Source organism: Jatropha curcas, chromosome 3, assembly GCF_041381405.1.
Source record: "Jatropha curcas cultivar XTBG-Jc1 chromosome 3, XTBG_Jcur_1.0, whole genome shotgun sequence".
In the NCBI taxonomy this organism is placed as follows: domain Eukaryota; kingdom Viridiplantae; phylum Streptophyta; class Magnoliopsida; order Malpighiales; family Euphorbiaceae; genus Jatropha; species Jatropha curcas.
In genome coordinates, this window is record NC_143153.1 from 24918167 (window position 1) to 24944889 (window position 26723).

The window sequence follows — 26723 nt, forward strand, 5'->3', positions numbered from 1 at the left end:
AAATCAATTGGGTGGGTATGACCATGTAACCAAACCCGGATGGGTTCAACCAATTCAAACCCATTCTATTAACTAAATAATAAATGCAACTCATTTTGAAATGCTGTTTAATAGGGTGAGATCTTGCTCGAACACCTGTCCACTAAGGGATTTGAATGTTAATTTAGATCTGAATTCACTGGGCAAGAACCGCTTGCTCTGGAAAAATTAATTTGATTTTGAAAGAGCCGTCGCGTTGGAAAACTGAAAAAAAAAAAAACAATTAATAGTGGACTATCTATAATCTGTACAATATTAATGAAATTTAAAATATATTAAAATAATATTAGTTATCGCAATAGAATATTGAGGTTTTTTTAACCCATGTAGCAATTATAAATATATTTCTCGAGGTTTCGATTTGCTTCCTTCAAATATTTTTCAACATTTTATGGATATCATTATCCATTGATCCATATAAAATTATATATAATTTAATTGAATAAATTTCTTAAGAATTTAATTTTTATACTCCAAGCAACTTATATCCTTCAAGGATTTTTATATAGATACTTACATAAAGTTAGCCATATAAATAGGCAGTCACTAATTCATTAGACGCATTTTGAGCTTACATGAATTGTCAGATTAATTAAATATCAAATTATAATTATATTTACCACATGAGAGTATTTATCCTTGACGCGGATCGGATCGGAAATCAAAGGAATGAGATAAAATTCGCCTCTATGGCACCCCTCGTTTATAAGGAAACGGAAACACCAATAATCGAGATTAAACACTCTATAGCACCCCACGTTTATAATGAAACGGTAACACCAATAATTAAGCAAAGAACAAGATAAACGCCACAAACGAGTTGATAAGTTTACCTTAATTCTTGATTCAATTAGAGGAAGCAATCTCTCACTATCACTCTATGCAAAGGAGAACAAGCAAAGCTTGAACAAATGAAGTTTTTCAATATCTCAAAGTTGTGTTCTTACATGGAAGACAAGTTATTTATACTAAAACAAGAAACTAGGCTCAATAAAGCATAAAACACATAAAACATGCCTAAGTCAGTGTTTGGCACGGTCAGGGGCGTGCTGATTGGCACGGCCGTGCTTCTTCTAATTTCCAAGTCAGAGGCTTGCACGGTCTAGGGCATGCTAGTTGGCACGGGCGTGCTTCTCCAAGCCTTCAAGTCAGAAAGTCACTGTAGCACAGTCACCGTAGCAAATTGGCAAAGTCACTGTAGGACAGCGTGCTCTTCTCCACTTAAAGAGTTAGAAGAGTGCATGGTCTGGGGCGTGCTAGTTGGCACGGGCGTGCGCAGTAGCACGAGCACTGTAGCAGGCGTACTTTTCTCACCTTAAAGAGTCAGAAGCTTGCACGGTTTGGGGCGTGCGCAGTAGCACGGCCGTGCGACTGTAGCACTCCAACTTCACATGCCACCAACAATATAAGAAGCCTAGGAATGCCTTCAAGTTCCTCACAACACTTGTTAAATGCCCCATCATGATGCTCTTGTATGATTTGGACTTGAATATATAAGGACATGGCTGCCCCATATCTCTTTGCATGATTTCTTATAATTGGCCCTTTAGGAAGCACCAATGAATCTCCCATGTTGTTCTCCATAATCCCTTGAGCTCCATGGTCGAGTGTCGGCGGATCCGTATCAATCCTTATAATCAATCCAGTTATTTGCAAAAAACTTGTGCAACAAGTTTACTTTATTTCTCATGACCCCATTTTAGTTTCGAACAAATATATATTTGTATTTTACTGGCTTGACATCTCTTGATGCTAATATTAAAATTTCAAAATTTACTTTTCAAGTAAATTAAATACCATATGCGTCGTTCTATTTTGGCCAATCAATTCTATGTTTATGTTTCCCAATAAACAGTACTCAAGATCCTCATTTTTTTCACAATATCAAATGCTATATTATACATAAAATATCGTCAATGTTTTTTTTTTATATCGGTTCAACTTTTGTCTAGATGTGACATAATTTATTGAGATCTCATTATTTTTTATGATTTCAGGTACCCGCGTGTTTTTTTTGGAAACTTATTATTCATTTCAGGAACTTTTTCCACAGTTTGCTCTTCTACGGTTTAACCATCTTGAATAATTGCTCATTTTCTTTTTCTACAATTTTTATACTTGGAACCGATTAGTCTATCACACTTCAGGCGGCCTTAGACTCATTTAGTATAGGCAATTTGTCCTTTAGGGACTTTAATTCTAACAGTAGCATTTGCAGCTAGCATGTAAGATTTAGTTATCTCCTTCTGGATAAGTAAATATATATGGCAACTAAATTGCAATAAATGAATTATGTTTTAAATTTTTTTAAATCACACTACCCTGAATGAGGATCAAGATATAATAATAATAATTCTTTTTCAACTAATTATTCTTCTAGCTGTTAATTTTCTCTCTCTAATATCAAGATCCATAATAATTAGCAAATTGATATATATGACTTGCTTATTTGAAAGTTCTAAATATTTAATCATAGATCATAGCAGACATATATTTTTAATCACCTTTTGAGGACCCATCTTAGTATGTTGTACTGGAGCAATTAGAACATATAGCGCATATTTAAAAATTCATCAATAGGTAATATTTAGTTCTTGATCTAAAATTAATTATAAAAGGGAGAACATATAATAATTTATTGGCCTAATGCGAGTAAATACTGCTACATATAATAAAATGTCCTTCTATAAGAATAGAGAGCTTTGTTCTCGTAATAATTGCTTGCAATTAATTACAGTCATTTAACATATGATTATATTAAATCATTTTTGAATATAAACAAAAGCAACAACGAGTTGCCCTAAAATTATTTCAATTAATACATATCATAATTATTAAAAGTCTGATGTGTAAATTCACTATCATTATCAAGATAAATTGTATTGATAGCATAATCTGGAAATTATGTACTTAATTAAATTATTTACACAAATAATCTTGCAAACTTCAGGTTGCAAGTTGACGATAATATTTGCAAACTTCATATTGCAAATTGATAATCATGTTAATATCTTTTGGATGTATCCATAAAATATTTAAATAATCCATGTACTCGATTTACCCTTTATATATTTCAGAAAATGCAAGTAGTTCAATTTGAACTTTACTTGGTACTTGCTCAATAATTAACCTGCTTTGAGAAAAAACTAAGCGTTAAAAAATCATTAGACTTGAAGAAACTTTTGGTTCTTCTTTAAATATTCATATAAGGAACAAATTTTTCTTTTCTGCATCATTACTGATTGGATAGTCCAACCGATCATGAAAAATAATAAAGTATTTGGATTTGTAAACTTCTGGTTTATAACCATATTTATTTCAATTATTATCTCTATATGATATCCATTTTAATGAACATATTTGGAATAATACATTATGCATTAAATCCATTCCTCTTGGTAAATACTTGCTCTTTTAGGACATTTAAAAGATCCTTTTCTCTCGATATTGCTACTTCAGGAGCATATTCGAGGTATAAATATCATTAAAAAAATTTTAGATCAAAAACTAATATATGCTCTATTCATAATAACAATAATATCTTAATTCTATTTAAAAATAAATAAATCAGTTCTTAAAATTTTACCATATGAATAAAATATATCAATATATAGCAACAATTATAATAATAAATTTAATACCGTATGATTATAATCACTTATAGTTTTATGAACTTTGCATCAATAAATGCATCCATTCATGATGAACATTTGATAATTGTACCTTTCTTTCAAAACATTCTAAAAAACAAACATATATTTGATTATCAAATATTCTAGTATAACATTACCATGGTTTTACATAGATTCTTAGTTTTCATTCTTGATTGTCTCTCGAAGGTCATAGCGTATATGTGTAGTGTAACATTTGTATTCAGGATATATAATTCTTGCACATAATATGAAGGAACATAAATTCAAATTTGGCAAGATTTAACTTAATAAAACATATTATAACAATATAAATAAATTTGTCAATTATTATTATGCCAAAATTCTTTGCAGAATTGTAATCACTCATAAATCAACAGAGTTACTGCTCCCACATCCATAGCATCAGTAGTTAAAGCAAGTGAATGCTCTGATTATTTTTTTTCTTTTAATTTAAAAGGTACGAATCTAAAGTATTCTTTACTTAATTTTACTGTATTTTCTAATATGCAAAATTATTATTTACCATTGGCAATTTGTTTATATAAGATCAAACTTCATAAAAATCACATTATTTAATTATTACCTTATTAAAATATTTGACTTTGTAACAAATAAAAGTATAGAAAAAGGAAATAAATTGTTATTCTAATAATCTATTAGCATGTTATAAAATAATAGAAAAATAGGGAGAGAATAGAGAGAATATGATAATGTTTATTTTATTGATGAGAAGCTGCATATATAGAGGTATATAAGTGGAACCCTAATAGAGTTCTACACAAATTAGGAAGATATAGTTCACAATAATTAAGAATACGGACTTCTAGCCCATATAGGACATCCACTTATTTCATAACATTTTTAATTTTCTTGATATTTTTTCTCTTATATCCTAAACGTGCTTGATTTGAAAGAAAATAGTGTTTACGAAACTGGAGAAAATATAGAACTGTATATTTCTATTTTGGGTCACTTTTTGGGGTTTCAAGAATTTGTATGTGTGTGCATATATTCGTTTTTCTAATACACCGTGTAAGTAATACTATCACTGTAGCCAAAATGATTATCATTATCAATTCAGTTTGAGACTACTTCATTATATAAAAACAAAATTAAGTACATAAGAAGTATCATAATAAGTAACCTATATGGAAAAGTGTAGTACAAATTAACCATTTGTATTTATTTTAATCTAAATGAAAACTTATGATTTAATATTATATGGAGAAAAAAAAAATTAAAAGAATACAAAAAATGAATATATAACAAGTATAGTCAACATACAATGTACGTTATAAAAAAGACTAATATATATGAAAGTACGGAGGAACATTGAGTTCCTAAAACGTTTCTACAGACTTTTAATTTTATTGGTTGGTTAAAAATAATACTAAAGATAATTTAGTCATATTCTAATTAGGAAACTTTTAATTTTTATTATTGGTTGATTAAAAATTTACATATGTTATATTTTGAATTCGTCCAATTTTAAGCAAACGACTTATTCTTATTTCTAAGGGCATTACCTTTTAAAACATTTCTAAGTACTTAGTAATTAGCATCCTCTTTATTGTTTCTTTTTGTTAAGCGAATGAATGAAAGTATCATGATTGTACAGTCTCTTCCACGCTGGAGCTTAAGGACCGAGGCAATTAATATATAATTTCAGGAAATTTTTATGTGGATTGAGTATATTATGATAATTAATGATGTGTATTAACTTTAAGCCAAATAAGCGTCCAACTAGGTAAAAGTGGACCATACATAATCCTAATGTATTTTCCGGTTGTCCACTTCATTAGGAGATACCAAATTGAAAAAATATTTAAAGTTCAGATACTAAATTGATATCATTTTCCATCCAGACACTAAAATAGAAGAAAATCACAAGTTGAAGACCAAAAATAACATTATCCCTTTAAATAAATACCTATGTGGCCAATATTTAAACCGAAATTCATTAAAAGTAAGTCTTTTATAAACAATTAAACAATTTCTATACAGATGAATATTATAGCATCAAGCCATAAAACACTAAAATAAATCCATTCATAATCAAAGGAAATGATTTAAATTTAGTTATTGATTTAAATTTAACCTTATTTTTATTATTTATATTTAAATTTAAATTTAAATTTAATTTTAAAACTTGTAAGCATACTTCTAAACTGATACACGAATTTTATCAATAAATTTTCATAAACGTATAGTGTCACCGTCAATTTACTGAGTTTATTGCTCCATATTAAAACTGACCCTTTTAGGAATCAAAATAATAGACAACATACATTGATAATAAAAATTCAATCAATATTAAGAGTATAAATATTATTCTTAATGAACTAGAGAAATTATTTTATATAGTCCGTATAAAAACACTTATCTCTACTTGGTGTCGTTCAATACATAAAAAATGTGCTAGCACAAGAAGTTAAAATTAAAACATTTCCATAATCAAGATAAATTATATTTAATCTTATGTTACAAATATACCGATGGTTTGTATATTCCACCTTAGATTGTGAAATAAACTTTATATCTTACATAGATCGATTATTCAATCTTCTATGTATAAGCTAAACTCGATACACTAAATTTTCTACTATTATAAGATAAAAAACATAGAATTATAAATATACCATAAATAACTTTTTAAATACAAAATCTCATTGCAATAAAATAAATAATTATTCCAAAGATGTTATAATTATAATTGCATGGTTAATAGTATAAACTCTATGATGTGTTACTCAATGTATTTAACAATATCAAAATTCTTAGACAATAAGGTAATGTGACCATGTTGAGGTGTTCATTTATTAGCAAACAAGTTTTTGTAAGAGTTAGCAAATCTTGTCCCTTTAGTATAGATATGCACATGTTTGATCTAAGCATGAGTTGCATTTTTAATAACAAGAAAATTGATGGCATAATTATTAAAATAAGTTAAAAATTTTATTTCTAATTTTATTTAGGGAAAAATACAAATCGTCCCTATGTTTTGCGATAGACAATTAGTCAGTCCTTGTAGTTTTAGAAATATATTAAAATGCCAGTATATTTCACTTCTGTCAAGCAAGACCATCATTCCGTCCAAATTTCTCAAAACCCACTAAACATAGGTAAAATTACAAGAATAATCTCTTAGCCATATGAAATGCCTTCGTTAATGTTGGAGGGAGAGGACCAAACAAGTTGTCTCTTTCTCTTTGTTCTCTTAAAATGAAACCCAATAGCAAAAATGAAACCCTCTTTACTTTGAGATTGATAAAGCCCATTGAAGGAATTTTTGCTTTGCTGTGACTTGATTTGGTGTTTCTTGGTGTTACTATCGCCATAAATAGAAAGCGAGCAATGGAGAAGACAAAAAAATGTACTATGTCGAAACTAAACCTCTTTGTATGAAGTCGTGAAATTTATTGAAAGAAGTTTATGGTATTAGTGTTGCTAATTTTGAAATTGCTTCATTTTATCATTTTCGATTATATATGAGTTAAAGGATATGAAAGTCAACGTTTTTAAATGTGTGAACTGAAGTTGCTCTATTTTTCATTTATGTTTGATGATAATGATGTATAGTTAATTTCAGGATGGCAGAACCCGATTACTTTTTCATATTCATGACATTTGAAGGCGTGGTTAATACAATAAGCAACATAGATCCTGATAGGTATTCATACCTGGATTTGGTAGACAATGTGTATGAATTATTTATAATGGATGCAGTATGCATAGAAATAACATATGCATAAGGACATTTTAAATTGGAGAATGATGCAGACTTATCACATGTGTTTGCTATGTGTAAGGAAATGGGTGAGGCAGATATAGTTGTGCAGGCAGTGCATGTTGACCCTATTGATGTTGGAGTCCATGTTGGTCCTCCTGTTCCTATTGTTGTTGAAGTTGAGAAGAGTCTGAGAATGGTGAAGTTTATGATGTTGTTCAAGGTGAAAATGAGTCTCAAAATGTTGAAGATGATCCCATTTTGGTTGAAGTTCAAAATCATAATGTTGAAGTCCTTATTGTTATTGAAGATCATGTGCCTAGTCAAGTTGTAGAAAACAATGTTGGTGTTGATAATGTGAATGTGATGTGGATGTAAATGAGAATGAAAATGTTAATGTGAATGTGAATGTGGATGAGTTTGTGAATGTAGGAGGTGATGTTGGGAATGGTGGGACTGAAAATATGGAAAATGAAGTTAGGGAAGCAAACTCAGTAGCAGGTGTTAATGCTTATAGTACTTTTGATTATGTGAATGGAGCTCGTATTTAGGATGATATTATAGGGGATGCAGAAAATTCAAGTAGAGTCAGCACTTGACCCAGTCAAAGAGTACAAAGTAGTGTTTGTGGTGCAAGCAATAATATGAGAATGGGCAGGGTCAAGGGAGAAGCAGTAGTAGGGAAAGGGGTAAGGGTCATGAGAGAAGGAATAGTATGGGAACAAAGAGGGGCGTTGGAATATCTATTGGGGAGGGTGTTAGAGTCATGCCATTGGAGTAGGGCAATGCAGAGAATAGGATAGAGGAAAGAGACCAATTGTTAGAAGTGAAAAGAGGGAGCAAATACATAAACTGAGGAAGAGGAAAGCCAATAATAGAGGATGCATTGCATCATTTGAACTAGAATATGACACAATAGTAGTGCTGAGGATTACTATCAGTTCTCTAATGATGAAGATAATGATATCTAGATGGGAGACCTTGGTGACTTCATAATTCCTGAGGCTGGAATTGATGCTTTAACGGTTTTTCCTTCATATGAAGGGGTTAAGGATGGAATAGAAGATGATTCAACTGATGAGTGGAGTGATGTAGATTTAGGTGCTGATGAAAAAGAATTGGATTTCTCTAAAAATAGAAAAGCATATCCATTTAAAGGGTTATATGATGATGAGTTCGTGATTTCTGAGACAAACACTGAGATTTCTTTCATATTGGGCAAGTATTTGTTGGGGTTGATGTCCTAAGGGAAGCTATAAGGGATCGTGCTGTGAAGGGGGATTATATTATAAAATGGCATAAAAATGACTCAGAGAGGGTGACTATTTCATGCAGGGAAGTAGAATGCCATCGAAGGATGCATGCTTCAATTCTAACTCATAAACTGACTTTTATGGTCAAGACATTGCAAGTTGAGCACCAATGTGTTAGGTCTATTGGGAATAAAACTCCAAATGAAACAAAGAAATGGATAAAGAAGAAATTACAAGAAACTTGCGGCAAACTCATCAATGAGTTTGGCGCAAGTTGTTGCATGGCGCATAGGGAATTGAAGTAGAAGGTTGGCAACTTTATAGAGCAAGACCTAAGGCAAAGGAAGAGGTGTTTATAGGGGACATGGTGATAGCTATAATCAGTTGAGGAAATACATTGAAGCTTTGTAAAGAAGTAATCCGGGTACATTTGTAAAGTTTGAGCCAAAAGAGAGGAACTCTGAAAATGAGCCAATAGTTTTTTGGGAGGTTGTTTATGTGCTACAAGGCATTGAGAGAGGGCTAAAAGGGTTTAGGCCTTTCATTAGCTTGGATGGCTGCCAGCTTAAAGGACCATATGGGGAGTGTTTTCTCTCAGCTGTCATACTTGATGGCAATAGAGGAGTCTTATCTATTGCTTGGGCAATTGTGGAGTCAGAGTGCACTACATCATGGAGCTTCTTTTAGACTGCCTCCACCAATGCATTGGTCCAGGAATAGCTGTCATGCCTTGGACTTTTACGTCAGATAGACAGAAGGTATTATTACTTTTTTTTTTTTTACTTTTACTTTATATCTTTACTCTTTATTGTTATGTGAGCATGCTTCTCACTTGTCTGCCACTAACATGCTATTAATTAATTATTCAGGGTTTGTTAGATGCTGTTAGAATAAGGTTTCCAAATGCACATCATAGATTTTATTGTAGACACATTGAAATGAATTTTAGGAAATAATTTCCTAGTTTAGCATTAAAGAGGGAGTTTTGGGCTGCTGTTAAAGCAAAATATGAAAATGAGTTCAAGGTTCACATGCATGGCTATCACAAATCCCAACCCAACAATGGTCTAGGCATCAATTCGTTCCTTCATCTAAGAGTAAGCATGTGTCTAATAATATGATAGAGTCCTTTAATAGTTGGGTAGGAAAATTAAGATCAATGCCTATAGTTACAATGTTATAGTACTTAAGGAAAAAAAAATACATGATTAGGATGCACAAAAGATTTGCCAAAGCTACTGGCTGGGGGGAAATTCTCAAACCCACATGTATGAAGGATATCAAAAAATTAATGAGAGAGAGTAGAGCATGCATAATTCTCCTAAGTAGCACAAATTAATTTAAAGTGAAGGAGGGGCCATTCTAGTTTGCAATAGATTTAGTTAAGAGAACATGTACCTGTTTGTGGTGGGAAAAATTTAGACTTCATGCAAACATGCAATGTTGGCAATTGGGTACAAGAGATACAAGGTGGAAGACTATTGTCATGAGTTTTTCATTATTTTCCATTATTTCAAGGCATATAATGAGGTGATCCATCCTTTGCCTGAGTCAAACTTTGATGCAATTTCTAAAAATGATAAAATCATGCCTCCTCAAATGAAGAGGAATGTGGCTAGGCCAAAGAAAAACAGGCTGAGATAGGAGGGAGAAGGGCCTATAGCTTCAGCAAGTTTGAGATCACACACTGTCATATGCAAGAGTTGCAACCAGTTGGGCCACAATAAAAGAACATGTCGATCTCAAATTCCAACTAGACAGGTATATTTTTTTTATGTTTTTTGCATTTTTCTTTCTTCCATATGAGTGGCAGCTAGTGATTTTCTTATTGTTGGTACTTTTTGGTCTGTAGATGAGCAGGCAATCAGCTCACTCAGGCCAAGTATCTCAGCGCCAATCAAGGGGTACTACTGCATCAAATGCAAGAGGTCTGTCCATGGCTTCATCATACTGATGCAGCACATGCTGCTATTGAATTGCTTTAGGCATTTAGAGATATGGATTTATGCTTTTGGCATTTTTGGGTTTCTGTTTCTTTTTTGGTGTTATCTAGATACTCTGCAATTGCTAGAGTAATTTGATGATATGTCATTTTGATATACATAATCAGATCTTTTTGTATTGTTCTTTCTTGGTCATAGATGACCGTTTGATCTTTGTATTGACATTATGACTACTTCAATGATAATGCAATATTTCTTTTAAGTAATTTACCGTACTCAATCAATTTACTTTGATCAATAGAATCACAAATGATGAATACCAAATTGTATACAATGATACTGCTATAAAAACTGAAAATTAAGTCCAAAAATACAAATAGTTTCCTCTTAAGACAAAACATCTACTATGCACGTAACACCATACTACAGGTCAATATTTATCACTGCCATTCATTACAAAACCTACCTCCAAATAGCTACTCCTCATAAAGTCATTATGTTGCAATTACAACAACCCAAAATCCATTCTCCCTACAATAACCATTTTACACCTTTTCAATACTAGAGTGACAATAATAATAAAAGTCACACAAATACCCAGCATGCAAAGGCAAACTACCATCTTCAAATGCTTCACACATGCAGCCATCCCCTCAATCTTTCCCATATTTCTCTTGTTTTCCTCTTTCAAATGATAACCACATCTTTCGTATCCAACAAGTCTCGAACTATAGAATTTCGAAGTGAAATTCAAAGTCACTCTCGCTTGTAAGCATTGGGCGACTTGCATTCTCAACACCATCTCTCCTGCTTGTCATAGCCATGGAATCGACTGGCTTAAACCAACTAAGAAAGGTACTGCATTCATTGTTTTGACAATAATAATATAGTTTGTTCCTATTTCTGCTTGTCTCTAATATGCGGATGCCTGACTTTCTTCCACATATTCACACTTTGTTGACGAACCTTCCCTCACATCCACTCTCTATTAAGCTTGAGGCGCTCATTTCTTTCTCTCAGAATCAAAGGAAAATGCAAACCCTAGCCCACCCCTTCTTTCAAATGAATTAAAAACAAATAACTTATCCATGTGTGCAAATAAGGGTATTCTTGTATTAAAATTATATTCTCTCACATTTGACTACCCATTTTACCTATGTTTAATGGGTTTTGGGTAGGAATTTGGACGGAAGGATGGTCTTGCCTGATGGAAGTGAAATATATAGGTACTTTAATATATTTTTAAAACTACGAGGACTGACTATGAGATTTACATATGAAGATAAATATTGGTATGTCTACGAAGATCGCTAAGCCTTTAAAGCTTATGTTAAAACTCTTTTTAAAAAAGAAAATTTAGACGAGTAGCAAAATAAGGTGTAGGAGAGTGAAAAAGTTCAAGGTAAAAGGAAGAAGAGAAACAAGTGGAGGAGCACCAGCAAGGGTTTGAGTAAAAGAAGAAAATTGATAGTATAATTGTCATAATCAAGCAAAAATTTTATTTCTAATTTTATTTCTATTGATGTGGAATTGAAAAAAAAATAATATGATATAGCATTTTGAAAGAAATTAGGAAATTTACATATGGTCATGAATATTGATATATCTACGTAGGTTGCCAACCTTTTTAAGCTTATGTGAAAATTCGTTTTAAAAATTCGAAGGAGTAGTAAATTAAGGTGCGGTAAGGGAAGGGGTAGAGGAAAGAAAATTTTTATTTTCATTGCATTGTTGAAAAGAAAAAACGTGACAGAGCATCTTGAAAGGAATTAGGAAACTTAGATATTGATATATCTATAGGAACCAGCTAAGAGTGATTAAACGGAAAAAAACCTATTCATTCCATAGCCTCATCTGGTCAAGGCATTAAACAATCCATTCCTAAAGATTTCAACCATTTCAAGCTTATTTAAAAGGTCATTTTTAAAAGAAAAAGTCAAAGGACCAACAAAGGTGCAACAGGGGAAGGGGAAGATGAAATGAAAGAAGAGGAAGAGGAGCAAGGGCGAGAGCTGAAGAAGAAAACGGATGGCACGAAGGGGAAGGAAAAGAGGAGGGAGAAGAAGAGCAAGCAGAGCAGTAGAAACAAGGGCAACTAGAGTAGAAGAATAAAAAAATTTATTTCTAATTTTATTTCTATTAATTAGAGAAGTTAAAAAAAAAGATGATAAAGTGTTCTCAAAGGAAATAGGAGATTTACATATGGAGATGAATATATTATATATATACTAAAACACTACTAATTTTTATTGTTCACAGGAATAGCACAATTCCATTTCAACCGTGTCTTTTTTTATGCTATTTCCGCTTCACCCATGAAAAAAAAAGTTTGAATTGAAACCAATATTGAATAAACATGTGTCCAAAAATTCAGTTTTATTCAAACACACAATTGTACACGTGTAATAACATGACATTATGAATTTTGAATACTTTATTTTATATTTATTCAAACACACAATTTTATTCAATCTTGCTCTACTTGGCAAGCAATGCTGGCGTATTCTCTCTTCACCATCATCTCTTCTAACAAGAGTGCTTAAAGGAAAATATTTTCCTTTTTCACCGTTTCTTGAAGCTACTCTTGGTCATAACCTATCATGGGCATGGAGAAGTGTATTAGAAGGCAGAGAAGTGCTTAAAAAAGGTCTTAGATGGGATGTCAGGAATGGCAAGTCAGTTTAATATGCAAGAGTTTGAAGCAGCAAAATCACTTGAAACAACTAATGCATCAGTAATTCCTTCTATTTCTTAGTTTCATGTTGCTGGATGGACTCCTCCACCACCAAGCATAGTTAAAACAAATTGTGATGCAGCTACAAATGCTAAGACTCGCAGTGGTAGCATTAAGATCATAGCCCGGAATCATAATCAGCGAGTTCTTACATCGGCTCTCATGCACTTTCCATATCAATCTAATCCCCTTATTCTTGAAGCCTTGGCTCTAAGACAAGTTGTTCAACTTGCAATAAAGTATAAGCTTACCGATGTTATTTTTGAAGGGGACTCAAAGGTTGTCATTGATGCAGTTGATCTATTCCTCATTATATAGTATAGAAGGACTTATTAATGATATCTGCTGCCTTTCTCTGCACATTCCACGTGTTCAGTTTCTTTTTGTCAAAAGATATTGTTGTCAAAAGATATTGTAATGATCTAGCTAATAGTTTAGCTAGCAAGGCTCTTAATATTTTCTCTTGTTGTAATTTTTATTCCCAACTGTGTTGGCTGCAGAACTACTTACCTATGTAGCTTTTGTTTTGGTTTAATGCGTAATTTCTAACTTTTGATAAAAAAAAAAAAAAAAAAAAAGAAAAAGAAATAGGGCATTGTCAAGCTAGGGATTATCTTAATAATTTTAATTACAAAATATTTGCTTTTGCTATTTTTTCATATTTTTTTTCTATTTTTTCATATTTTTCACTTCCCAAAATATATAATATATAAATAATTTATGCAAAACTTATGTACAAACATTGACCTTCATTTGAAGAAGGATTTTTTATAGAAAAGGAAATATATAAGAAAAGTATCAAAAGCAAGGGAAAGGATTTGTCCTTATTTGGAAAGGAGAAAAATATTAAAACAAAGAAAATATATATACTATTTATCTCTTAGGCTAATAAAATTACAGAATTTCCTGATTTACAGTAAAAATAACGAATAAATTGAGAAATTTTCATTATAAAATACTTCATTATTTCCTTTGATTAAATATATTATTTTCTCCCATTTTCATTAGAAAAAAAAAAATCAATGTCAAATAGTCATTTCAATAATAGATGTGCAACTATTGTTTAATGTGGAATTTTCATTTTGAAGTTTTTAAAATTGTTGTTTTTAACTTTAATTAAGTTACTCTATATATCTATATATATATATATATATATATAATTTTTTTTCTATATAATCTTTTAATAAATAATCTATCTTAATAGTTAGGTTTATCTATTTAGAATCAGTGATATTGATATTATTAAAAATATATATTTTTTCTTTATTTATATAGTATGAAATCAATATAAATTTATGGCTAAGTTGATGGTTAAACTTACTTTATGAGTCAATGAATCAAAAAGAACAAAACTTACAAGTATGTAAATATAATTTTTTTAATATTTTATTCTAGAAATTATTCAATTGAATTGGCGATCAACTATATTATTACATATTCTCTAGATCTAAAATTTAGAACGTTAGCATTAAAACTCCTAAATTTTTATTATTTTTCATGAAAATTAAAGTCTGAAAACTTAAAGTGCAATATTAATCAATAAAAATTAAAAAAAAATATACAAAAATATGATTAAGAATTTTAATTTTTTTTTCTTTTCATAACAATTTATAGTATTATTTATAATGTTATTATATGTAATAATGTGGATTTTATATTAATAATTAAGATAAAGATCAAGCAAATCAAGGGGGAAAAATGCAGTATCAATCCCGGGTAAATAAATTTACTTGTATATAGCTATGGAGGATTGCAACCCTTTTCAACGAAAAAGCCAAATAACCACAAAGTGAGGTGCAAAGGAGGGAAGGGAGAGGGGAAGAGGAGGATAAAGAAGAAGAACAAAGGGAAGAAGGAGCAATATGGGCAGTAGCGGAAGAAAATTGATGGCATAATTGCCATAATCAGGTAAAAGTTTTATTTCTATGAAAGTAAAATTTGAAAAAAAGGAACATGATAGAGCAATGTTATTTGTGCTTAAAGTCTAATCTTCCTAATTAATAATTATATTAACAATTTTATTTACTTTATAATAGTACATAATTTGATCTATTGCGTGAAATTTTAATTATGTTTGAAAGATTCTTTGCTTGAAATTGGTATTATAGAAATTTTCTTTTCGATCGAAAGCTGCGCGTAGCGGTTATAGATATCTAGAAATCTAAGGAAGAACTACAACCTCATGGTTACTAAAATTGAAAAATGAGGAAAGTTTAGAATTAGTATAACAATGAATTCGTTGATGTAAAGGAAGATGTACAAAGACATATATCATACGGCGGAATAATTGTAAAGTTCCATTGTGTCAATTTGATAAAATTTCTTGTATAAACAAATTAAATTTAAGAAGAATGATTTAAATCTAGCTCTTTATGGGTTAGATAATCAATTTAATATTGAGGACAAGAGTTGGTAATTGAGTGTTCCACTTCTATTTATTAATATATCAAATGATTTTAAAATTTCTCTTAAATATTTTTTTTTCTACGAGGCATTTCATTTTTTTTTTTCTGACTTATACTTTGTTTTGCATTGATATTATTTTGGTTAAAATATATATATCAAAAATAAAGGATTCATATAGCCGACTTAACTAATTTGGGATTAAGGCTTAGTTATTAATATTGCTGTTTTATAACACTATCAAACCTCAGGTTTGAAGCTAAAATGAAATAAATTTTTATTATTTGTTTTTCAATTTTTTTTAGTTTTCTAGCATGGATAAATATTACTAATAATAATAATAATAAGTTGTAATATTGGAAAAACTAAGTTTTTAGTAAGATTTTTATTCAGAACTTGATAACTGGTAGAAGACTCAACCAGCACCTGATTTCATCAGCTATGTTTGGTGTTTTATCATATTAATTAGTAGCTGATTCATATTTGTATTACTTTGAACTTCATTGATCTGATAAAAATAATTGCTAATAAAATAATTTTTTTCAAATTATTTGTATCATATTATTTTGAAAATTTAATTAATATTTTATTACATAATACATTAAAATAAAAAATAACATATTCATCTTAAATTAAAAATATATATATTTATATATACATATATACATTACACATCATAATATCATAAATTAAAAAAAAATATAAAATATAAAAACAACTATACCTTTCATGGTAATTTTAGTAGCAACCGCTCCTTCCTCTTTTTTTTTTCTTTAACTTTTTAATCCTAGTTTTGTTTTGGAGCTGCTACTATTTATTAATAGATTTGTCTTTTTTTTATATTTTTTATTATTTTGTTTCTATATTTAAAGTTTTTTTGTCCATTTTTTGTGAGGGTTTAGCTACTAATTAAAATAATATGATATTTGACTTTATTTGGTTAGAAACTTTAGATTTTGATTTACAGTTATGGTTTTCGATCGATGGAATCTAGTATTGTGGCCTATTACTCCATTGATGCTACTGACGCATAGTAGCATAAACTCATTTATATTCATAATATGTTGCAAATTCTTAGAAAAATAATCTAGTTATAGAGATATAACTTAGATTGGAATGTTCCAATCTAAATCGAAATTCCAAACCAAATGTTAATTTGGAATGGAATTTTAGAATAAGGAATTTAAAATTGAATATAATTTTTAAAATATTGGTGGGTGGAAAATGGAATGGAAATAGAAATAAAATTCCATATTCCAATCTGATACCGAATTTTTATTTTATTATTCTTTAGTTTGTAATTATATGTTTTAAAAATAAAGTATTAAATTAAATATTAGAATAAAATATTTTTTTATTTTTAAGAAAACATTTATTTCTAAAACTATGTAATTTAATATAATATTTTAACCCTGACCCTAATTAGTAATTAATACATATTATGTGCTTGAATACTCATGTATACTTTTTTGGGCTGAAAATTATGATTTTAGTTATAATATTTTACTTTTTATTAGATTATATGGTTTGAAATATTTTAGTATGCTTGACTTATAATATATACTTTTTGTAGATTTAACACTTTTTAATGGATTTAGTGACTACATATATTGATATATCCTAATATGAATGGTGTTATCTTTTGTTGATTTTATATTATTATTATTATTAATCAAGCTGTTAATTATATGAACTGAATTATTAAATATTAAGGATGAAGTATAACTCCTATCTATAAATATGTAAGATTAAATATTTTAATTTTTAAATATATGTGATATTAATTATTATTTTTAAAATTTTAATTATGTCTTTTTAGTATGCATATATGAAAATATGATGATTATTCCTTATTAAATTTTAAAATTTACATCTCAAAAAATGTCATAATATGTTAGATTTGTGTTTATGGTTAAGAAATTTGGAACTAATGAACTTCAAACCGAATTTTAATAGAATGATACGGAATAAAATTTTAAATTTCAAAAAATATTTGGAATAGCATGAAATGTAATTTCAAATTCTAAAATATTTTGGAGCGGAATTGGAATGAAGGTCATCTCATCCCATATTGTCCGAATTATACCTCTATCTACGTATAGAAGATCTATAAAAGTTATTATTTTGTTATTCAAATCAATTAACGTACTAATTGTTCCTATGAAGAGTTATATCTTTTGTCAATATCAACTCCAAGCAAAAGATCGAGTATTATATTTTTTAATTTTAATTTCATTGTTCAAAAGAATATGAATTATTTTAGTTTGCTAGAATATCAGCAAACTTTGTTAGCTACTAACAATAGAGTTTTATATCTGGTCTATAAGAGTATTTGTAATTTGTAATAATATTATTAATGAATTATATTTCTTAAAAAATAACCGCTATCAAAATTTTACCAAACACAAATGGTAATCGGCTAACTTTTATCAACCTATAAGTTACCAACTATCAGTCATCACTGTTAGCTACTAACCGATATGAATCGCTAAATAAAATGACCCTAAATAAAATTTAATAAAAAATGTTAAATTTAAAAGAATTATAAGAAAATAGAAAATAAATTGAAACGGACCATGGTTGTGCCTACCTACATATGTGGGACAGGGCAAGTGAATGTTGCTAGATATGACCATAGTTTCAGAACTGTCAGTTTCGATTTCAATTACAAAAGAGATGAAATTGGAACAGAATCACTTTTCTATGGTTTCTAAGACAATTTTATAACAATTAAGAACCGGCGATTTCAGTTTTATTTGACTTTTTTAAAATTTGTATCTTGAATAAATAATTATAATAAATATTACAATCGAAAAAAATTAAACCAATTTAATAAAATTTTTAAAATTTATTTTAAAAAATATAATAAAAAAAAATATTGGTTTCCTTCGAGAACATATTTTTCACGGTTTTAGACCAAAATCGCCTGTTTCAATTTTAAAAAATAAAAAACCCAAACCGAACCAAAATAGTTTCGGTTATGATTTGAAATCAAAACTGTTGACTATAGTTTAGTAACGGTTTTGACCAGTCCGGTTTCGATTCGGCTCCGATTTGAAATCGAACCGTGTCATCATTGACACAACCCCTGCAAATCATGTGCACTGCACGTGCTCTAGGCTTTAAGGAGGGTTTTACGTTTACCTTTTCTCCAAGAACACCCAGGGTACTGCAAATAGCAAACCCGTCGTCTATGCCACCAAATTACACAAAATCCACTTTCATTCCTTCCTCACATACAGCCTCCATAACGCCCTGATAATCGAATTTTCAAAACCATGAATTTCAAACCGTTATCTTCCAAAACTCGCCTCTTACTCTCTGCATCTCCTTTATCTTCAGTATGTCCCTACTCAATGCTCGTCTCTTACTTCTGTACGTCTTCTCCGGCTACTCCTTCCCGCTCCCACTCCCTCCGGCGCCATTATGAAGAGGAGTCGAAAAATGTCAGGGTTTCTGTTTGGTGGGATTTTGAGAACTGTCATTTGCCTGCTGATGTTAATGTTTTTAAAGTAGCTCACTCGATTACTGCAGCAGTTAGGGCAAGTGGGATTAAAGGCCCCATCCAAATTACAGCTTTTGGGGATGTGCTACACCTTTCAAAGGCTAACCAGGAGGCACTTTCTATGAGTGGGATCAATCTTTCTCATATTCCTGGAGGTTTGTTCTCCTTTTATTTTATTTCTATTATGTCTAATTTTCTATAATGTGAACTGCTATAACATTAATTGTTAAGGATTGTTAATTAGAAATGATTTTTCAGTTAGTGAATCAATTTAATGAATGCTAATTTGCTGGATTTTTGGTATGGTAGATGAAGTGAAAGCAAAAAACTTGCGTTAGTGCGACGTGGTTCGTGGTGTTGAATGTTAATTATCAGATGTTTGGAATAAAGTGGTTGAAATTGCTCAAATGATGTATTTATAAAAAAATGGTTTTAATATCCATCTGTGGGATGGAATGCTAACTAGAATTGTTTCAATCACATATTTATTTAGTTTTTGATGTATTTTAGGATCATTCAAAATTTGACTGGGACTTGGATTATAAATTTTTAATTGTTTGTCATTTATTGTAAGGTTTTCTGGTGGGTAAATAAAATACTTAGTCTCGTTTTCATATGAGAAATTGTCCTTCGGTTAGATTCTTTTCACCCTTGAACTTGCCAAATTGGGCAATATCATCTGTGAGCTTTTTTTTTTTTTTTTTTTTTTTTGTGCAAGCAACTCATTGAATTTGCTCTATTTGTTCATTTTTAGCCTTCTGTCAACGTTGTTGGTAACTTCCCATTTGTTCATTTTAATTCTTGCAAACCAGTGATTGCTGGCAATAATGACTTTGCTATCCATGTTTGCTATCCTCTTTGAGCTTTTTACATATTCCCCAAGTGTGTTTAGAGAGAGAGAGAGAGAGAGAGAGAGAGAGAGAGAGAGAGAGAGCTTTTTACATATTCCCCAAGTGTGTTTAGAGAGAGAGAGAGAGAGAGAGAGAGCTTTTTACATATTCCCCAAGTGTGTTTAGAGAGAGAGAGAGAGAGAGAGAGAGAGAGAGCTTTTTACATATTCCCCAAGTGTGTTTAGAGAGAGTGTGTTTAGAGAGAGAGAGCTTTTTACATATTCCCCAAGTGTGTTGAGAGAGAGAGAGAGAGAGAGAGAGAGAGAGATGAAGATGAGGAAGAAGATCACATTCTACCTATATACTGAAGATTTGTCTTGGTATCTTGGAAAGGCACCAAAAACAAAGGTTTGCAATGAAGATGAGGAAGAAGATCACATTCTACCTATATACTGAAGATTTGTCTTGGTATCTTGGAAAGGCATTTTGGTGTGGCATTCGTTTTCATTTTGCTAGATATCATTCAATGTTTGGCATTGGCAAGTAACTTTATTAGAATGCCATTATTCATTACTCTTGGTAAGAAGAAGGGTTTTCTGGTCTGAAAAACTTGATGCTTTTGTGGATATTAATCAATATAATGACTTGGCTGATTCCTTTTTTCAATTTAGTTTTCTACTTCATTTTCTGCCATTGAATATCTGCAAAATTGTCATATGAAATATTAATTCCATAAGAGAGAATGTTTTAAAGTATCTCCATATGTCTTAAAATTCAATTGCATAATGTCCATTGTTATCTTATTTATTGTGCCAATTTTCTGCTATGCAGGAGGCAAAAATAGTACTGATTGGTCCCTTCTTGTAGATCTAATGTATTGGGTTTCCCAAAATCCACCACCTGTCCACCTTTTTCTAATTTCTGGTGATAGGGACTTTGCTAGTGTCTTGCATCGACTAAGGATGAACAATTACAATATATTGCTTGCAACCAGTGACTCTGCTCCTAGTGTTCTCTGCAGTGCAGCAAGTATCATGTGGCGCTGGAATGCTTTGTTGAAAGGGGAAAACCTAACTGGCAAGTTTCTTAACCAACCCCCTGATGGTCCTTATGGTTCTTGGTACGGGCTTTATAAGGTGCCTCTTGAAGATCCCTTCTCTTTTTATGAGCAACCATGTTCACAAGTTGAGGAATTGACGGATGTTATTCCAGAGACAATTCCAAAAGCACTTATTAAAGGGATTCGTGATATACTGGGCTTGTACCCTGAAGGAATCTCAATTGGTGATCTTCGTTCTGAATTGAAAAAGAATAACGTGAGCCTTGGTAAAGACTTTTATGGATATAAAAAGTTCTCCAGTTTTCTCTTGTCTATGCCAGATATTTTGAAAGTTCGGTACATTGGTGATGGGCAGTATGTTATCCGTGCAGTTGCAGCAAAGCCGGAGCCATTGGACCGCAATCCTTCCTTATGTACAGTTCCTGTTACCAGTAATAGTAACCGACAATCTAGTAGGCCTTTAAAGCCAAATGGTAAGGACATATCTACTTCTGGGGCTGTGGACAGGAAATCTATAATGCCTGTGTCACCTGAAATAAGTACAGAACGATCTGCAAGAAAAGTGCAACAATCGACTCCTATTGAGAAGTCTGAAATGGATATTGAACAGCCTCCAAAAGATATTGAAGCATGTAGGCCTTTAAATTCATATGGTGAGGACATATCTATTTCTGGATCTGTGGATAGGAAATCAATAATGCCTGCATCTCTTGAACTAAGTAGAGAAGAACCGACAGGAAAAGTGCAACAATCCCCTCCTTTTGTTCAGAAATCTGAAATGGATATTGAGCAGCCTCCAAAAGAAATTGAAGAAGCTCCTTCAATTAGTGAAAAGGTTGTGGAAGTGGCTAATGTTCAGGGAGCTGAAGATAATCTGCAGCCTTCGAAGGAACAAGATTCCAAATCTGAAGTCGGTTTTTTTAAAAAAATCTGGAGAAGATGGTTGCGGAGTAATGATGACAGTTCCAGGATAAAGGGTCATGACATTCCAAAAGAATATCATAGTTCTGGGGATAATTCTGTGAATGAAAGTGAGAATTCTATCCAAAAATCTGGCACTCTGGGTGATAGCCTCGAAAAGAAAGAAGAGAAAAAAATTCTGAAATCAGCAAATCAGGAGAATGGTCAAGTAACTCCAGCATCAAGTTCTTCATCCAGTAGTGATTCAACTCTGGCGAAAGAAACCAGTTTCAATTTTGAACCATATAGTGAAAAATCTGGGAAAACTGCTGGTTTACTTAACCTTATTAGGACATGGTGGAAATTTGGGAGAAATACTCCAGACTCTAATTCATCAATTGATCATCCTGGTGGAGAACTCGAGCAGACAAACAGTTATTCTGTAAAGCATCAAATTTTTTATGAAGATTCTTTTTGGAAAGACTTGGAATCCTTTTTTAACTCTCAAAGGGGATCAATTCTTGTATCACAATCAAAGACCAGGTTCCTGAACTTTACTGCATTTAAAGTTTTTACTAATGCATTTTTTGTGTCCATTTGTGCGTGTGTAGTTTGATTAATAATCTGCTATCCTGCCTGTTCCTTTCTTACAATTATATAGGTTGTCCTCTTTCGACTTTGTATCACCAACAAAGTGATGCGATCAAAATCAAAATCCAGAGGGCATGATTCAGTCTGAAGAATTAGAAGTATATGAAAAACTTTGTCCTGCTTTCGAGAAATAACATGATTTTTGAATTAGCTTCAAGCATCATAATTTCCAAATTTTAAGGCTAAAAACTACCAGGAATATTCTTTATTTTCTCATTTTCTCTGAGTTTTATTTGGAGCAAGTTCTAGGTCTATGTTGTAACTTGTGGCATTTTTCTTATACAATCCTTAAAATTTGTGCAATTTTTGTGTGCTGTAAGTCGTACAACAATACAAACTTGCAAGATTTGCTAATTACAATCCTTGATAGTTTAATCATCCAGTGATTCTGGTGTATACAAAAGATTAATTCATGGAATTATCTAGTATAAAAATGAGGCGCATGTGTTATTTCTTCCCACATTATCTTTTGTGTAGTAAACATCACTTCATGGCTAAAGAGAGGGGTCTGCTAGTAAATTTTATTCTTTTCCTACTATAACAAAATGCTTGAACTGTTGGTGCCTTCTGCGTTCTGTCAAGGACAATTGGTATCATCAAACAAATCTCAGGAAAAGTTGTGCATGATTTTGTTGATGTTGTAAGTAAGTCAACATTCAGTTCAGAGAATTCAAAGTGCTGAATTTTGAGCTCAGGAGGACTTAACAAGACTAGTCATTTGACCTAAATTAAGTTCACAAGTCAATATGCAGTGTTTTTAGGCAAAATTTTGATTTTGCATGAGATTGGATTGGTGATAGAATTGCAAAAACTAAAAGTAGCTTAATGAAATTGCCAAAATCAGAAGTCTGTGACAGAACAGCAAACAATGCTAAAGTTCCAAATTTTTTTTTTTTTTTTTTTTTTTTTTTTTTTTTTTTTTTTTTGTCATTAGACCTTTTTGTTTTGTATGTTTTGTTTGCCTATATTAACTCCATGTGCTGAAAAGTATGGCTGATATTTTAGGATATAATGCATCTGAGAGAATTCCATATGCAGTGCAAGACAAAGTGGTTGGTGGAAGGCTATAGTAGAATTAAATTCACGAGTTTAAGGGATTGACTATACAATCTTTAAGTTTGAATACCACATTGCAAAAATGCTAAAGTTCAAGGACTAATTTTTCGAGTATTCTTAAACTTTTAAACAAGTTGGATGTTCTTTACCATGTTTTAATTTTGATCTGAAATTTCTTAGAGGCAAATTTCATATGCACTAAGCTTAAACATTGCCTTACTGAATGTTGATTATGGGACAATCTTTGACCAGCTATGATGTCATAGTATTGAGGCCTGGCAAATAGAGTCTGTAAAAGTAAGCAAGATGAATTGAAGCCTTTTAAAAAGTATATCAGAGCTGTCAAAGAGGATTCATGACTAGGCATATTAAAGAAACATTCAAATAAGCCCGGTGGGCAAGATTTCAAGTTTGTCATTTTCAGCCCTGTTTTCAGCAATTTCCATCTACTATTATTTTGATTTTTTTTACTAATTTAGTAAGCTCTAAAATTTCAAAGTTGAGATATAACTTGATGAATTCTGATATGAAGGAAATGTTAACAGCAGGCTATTCTCTATGTTAATATTTCCTATATTTGTGATCTTTCAGAGAACAGATGGCAAGAAATCTTCAAAAAGATGGGCCTTCGCCTCTTAAATCACTTAATGAAACTGATGCCCTTCGATTGGTTGATATCTTAATATCAGAGAAGAAATGGGTGGAAGAATATCCCTCTGAGGCTTCACCCTTCAAGGTCACTCTGTGCATTGAAAAGAACACTTCCACAAGTGATTCACATGCTTCAAATGGATTGGGATCTATTTCATTAAGCACTCCATTACAATCTAAACCGAATAGGCAAGCAGAAGGTGATGGAGATGGAAGTGTTGGAAAGGACAGTTCCTCCAGCAATTCAAAGGCTTCTAATGGATTGAGAACTATTTTTTTGCGCACTGCATTACAATCTAAACCAAAGAGGCTTGCAGAAGGTGATGGAAACGGAAGAACTGTGAGAATTCAGAATATTTCTCATGCTGGAGTTTCTCAGCCAGTTAGCTATAAAAAACCTCTGGAAAGGTCTAGAGGTAAGACATTAAGGGACTGTCAAAAGCTTGTGCAGGAGATATTGAAGGATTATCCAGAAGGGTATAATATTGTGGCCTTCAGAAAACTATTCTTTGAGAGGTATGGATATCATCTTGATAGTCAAAAGTTCGGTTTCGGAAAACTGGCATCCTTGCTACAGATAATGCCTGGGGTGGAAATCGAGTCTACTTATATGATTCCTTCCAATAAAGTCCTTAAGTGTTCCAGTCAGGATACTGCTCTTTCTGATATCCAAGAAAGTATTACGGTTCATACTTCAGCAACTTTAGGTAGTGAGATAGCTAATGCATCAAATGATGATGAATTGGATTCTGCCTGGGAGGAACTAGGTCCTGTTGACAACACAGTTTCCAGCAGGAAGGAACCAGAAGAAAAATGCACTTTCCCCCATTATGAGTCTTCCCTCTCTGATGATAATTTTTCAGATTCAGAAGGAGAGCCCTCAGCTTTAACTCGGACAGAAGGGCTAGCAAAATCTGGAATGAACAATGAAGATAGCTCGTTACTCCAAATTCTTGATTCATGGTATGGCAAGACGGAAGGTGACCATGGCAAGGACGAGCCAGAGAATGAGCAAGGCATGGTTGATTATTCCAAAAATAATTTACATCTATCTGAATCATCTGGACTAGGTACTAAAACTAAAACTTCAATAGGCTATGGCCAAAAGCAAAGAACTCAAAAGAGCTATTCTTTTGTTGCAGACCCTGATAGTAACCCAGACAAACTAGTTGATGGCATAATGACTACCTTGAAGAAGTCAGGTGAGTCAAGAATGCAAAGCTGATGGGCCTTAAATCCCAAGGATTTATAAATTAAGAAGAGAGAGAGAGAGAGTGTGTGTGTGTGTTAAGAAAGGTAAAATTCAATTAATTTGTTTAATTTGTCAGATAATTTTAGACATATATTTAAATTGCTGCAGCATTAGTTTATTCCTATTTTAGAATAATGCTGATTCTGTCAAGTTTAGGAGAACGCGACTTGATGGTGGTGCTAGGCTGCTATCAAGACGATTGAAATTATTGGTACTAGATATAAGAGAAATTCTACACGTCTTTGGTTGTATATTCTAGTTGCATTTGCCAATGTTGTCAGAACGGACTGACAACCGAGCTGGTGCCATGACTATATCAAGATTGAACCGAGTTGGATTAATTCAACTGGATTTTTTTAAAAAAATTTTTAATCTATATATTTTAATTGCAACATAAATTATTTTCCAATAGTTAATATATATTTATTTTCATCAAATTGTTATCCTATGTAACAAAATAGTATACGTAAATATAAAAGTTTTAACTAATAATTTTCAAACTTAAAACCAAATACTAATTAGACGTTATAAATTCAAGTAACATTATTTTATCCAAATTGAAAGTTCAAAAATTTAAGTTCCTTGAATACCAAGGATAGCAAATACAAATAAAAATAACAACACTTTTTTAAATGAACTTGGTTTTTTCTTGTGGTCTAATCCGGTTTTACAAAAATAAATCCTTTTTTTTTTTCAAAAAAATTGAGTCAATATTATAATTGAATCGGACAACCAATCGGTTTTTGATTTAACCGGTCCGGCTGGTTTGGTCCAATTCCAACAACATGGCATTTGCACATAATGCACATAGAATGGGAGCAGTAACTATGTTGTTACGTATAATGACTTGGACCAATTTATGCATGCCTTTACAGTATCTTAACTCTATTCCCTTGTGGGTGCTAAACTAGAGATATTACAAAACCAAATTTTGATTATCAAAATGCTTGCCAATATCAATCAAAATGATTTTTGTTTAGACAAGATCCTGTTTCGCAATATCTTTTTGAGCCAGGGTGTAGTATTTTGATTCTAGTCAAAATACAATCTCTGTTATTTATTTATA

General features: G+C 31.4%; 1 protein-coding gene across 3 annotated transcripts; it reads left to right on the plus strand.

Moving 5' to 3' along the window:
- The first annotated feature begins 18902 nt into the window (after positions 1-18902).
- Positions 18903-25908, plus strand: LOC105636602 (uncharacterized). 3 transcript variants are annotated; one of them, XM_012219920.4, is made up of 4 exons: positions 18903-19412; positions 20919-22590; positions 24346-25475; positions 25548-25908. In XM_012219920.4, the coding sequence occupies exons 1-4, from the start codon at positions 19031-19033 to the stop codon at positions 25628-25630; spliced, it is 3267 nt and encodes a 1088-aa protein (XP_012075310.1). In that variant the 5' UTR covers positions 18903-19030; the 3' UTR covers positions 25631-25908. The 3 variants fall into 3 exon arrangements, with proteins under 3 accessions (XP_012075310.1, XP_012075307.1, XP_012075309.1); XM_012219917.4 differs by having other exon boundaries at positions 24346-25908; XM_012219919.4 differs by having other exon boundaries at positions 20955-22590; positions 24346-25908.
- The last annotated feature ends 815 nt before the right edge of the window (positions 25909-26723 follow it).

Excerpts from the sequence above, each read along its gene's own strand:
- LOC105636602 (XM_012219917.4), top strand. The coding sequence starts at position 19,031 with ATGAATTTCAAACCGTTATCTTCCAAAACTCGCCTCTTACTCTCTGCA. Across the intron at positions 19,413-20,918 it reads TCTTTCTCATATTCCTGGAG|GAGGCAAAAATAGTACTGAT; the intron begins GTTTGTTCTCCT and ends TCTGCTATGCAG. Across the intron at positions 22,591-24,345 it reads GTATCACAATCAAAGACCAG|AGAACAGATGGCAAGAAATC; the intron begins GTTCCTGAACTT and ends GTGATCTTTCAG.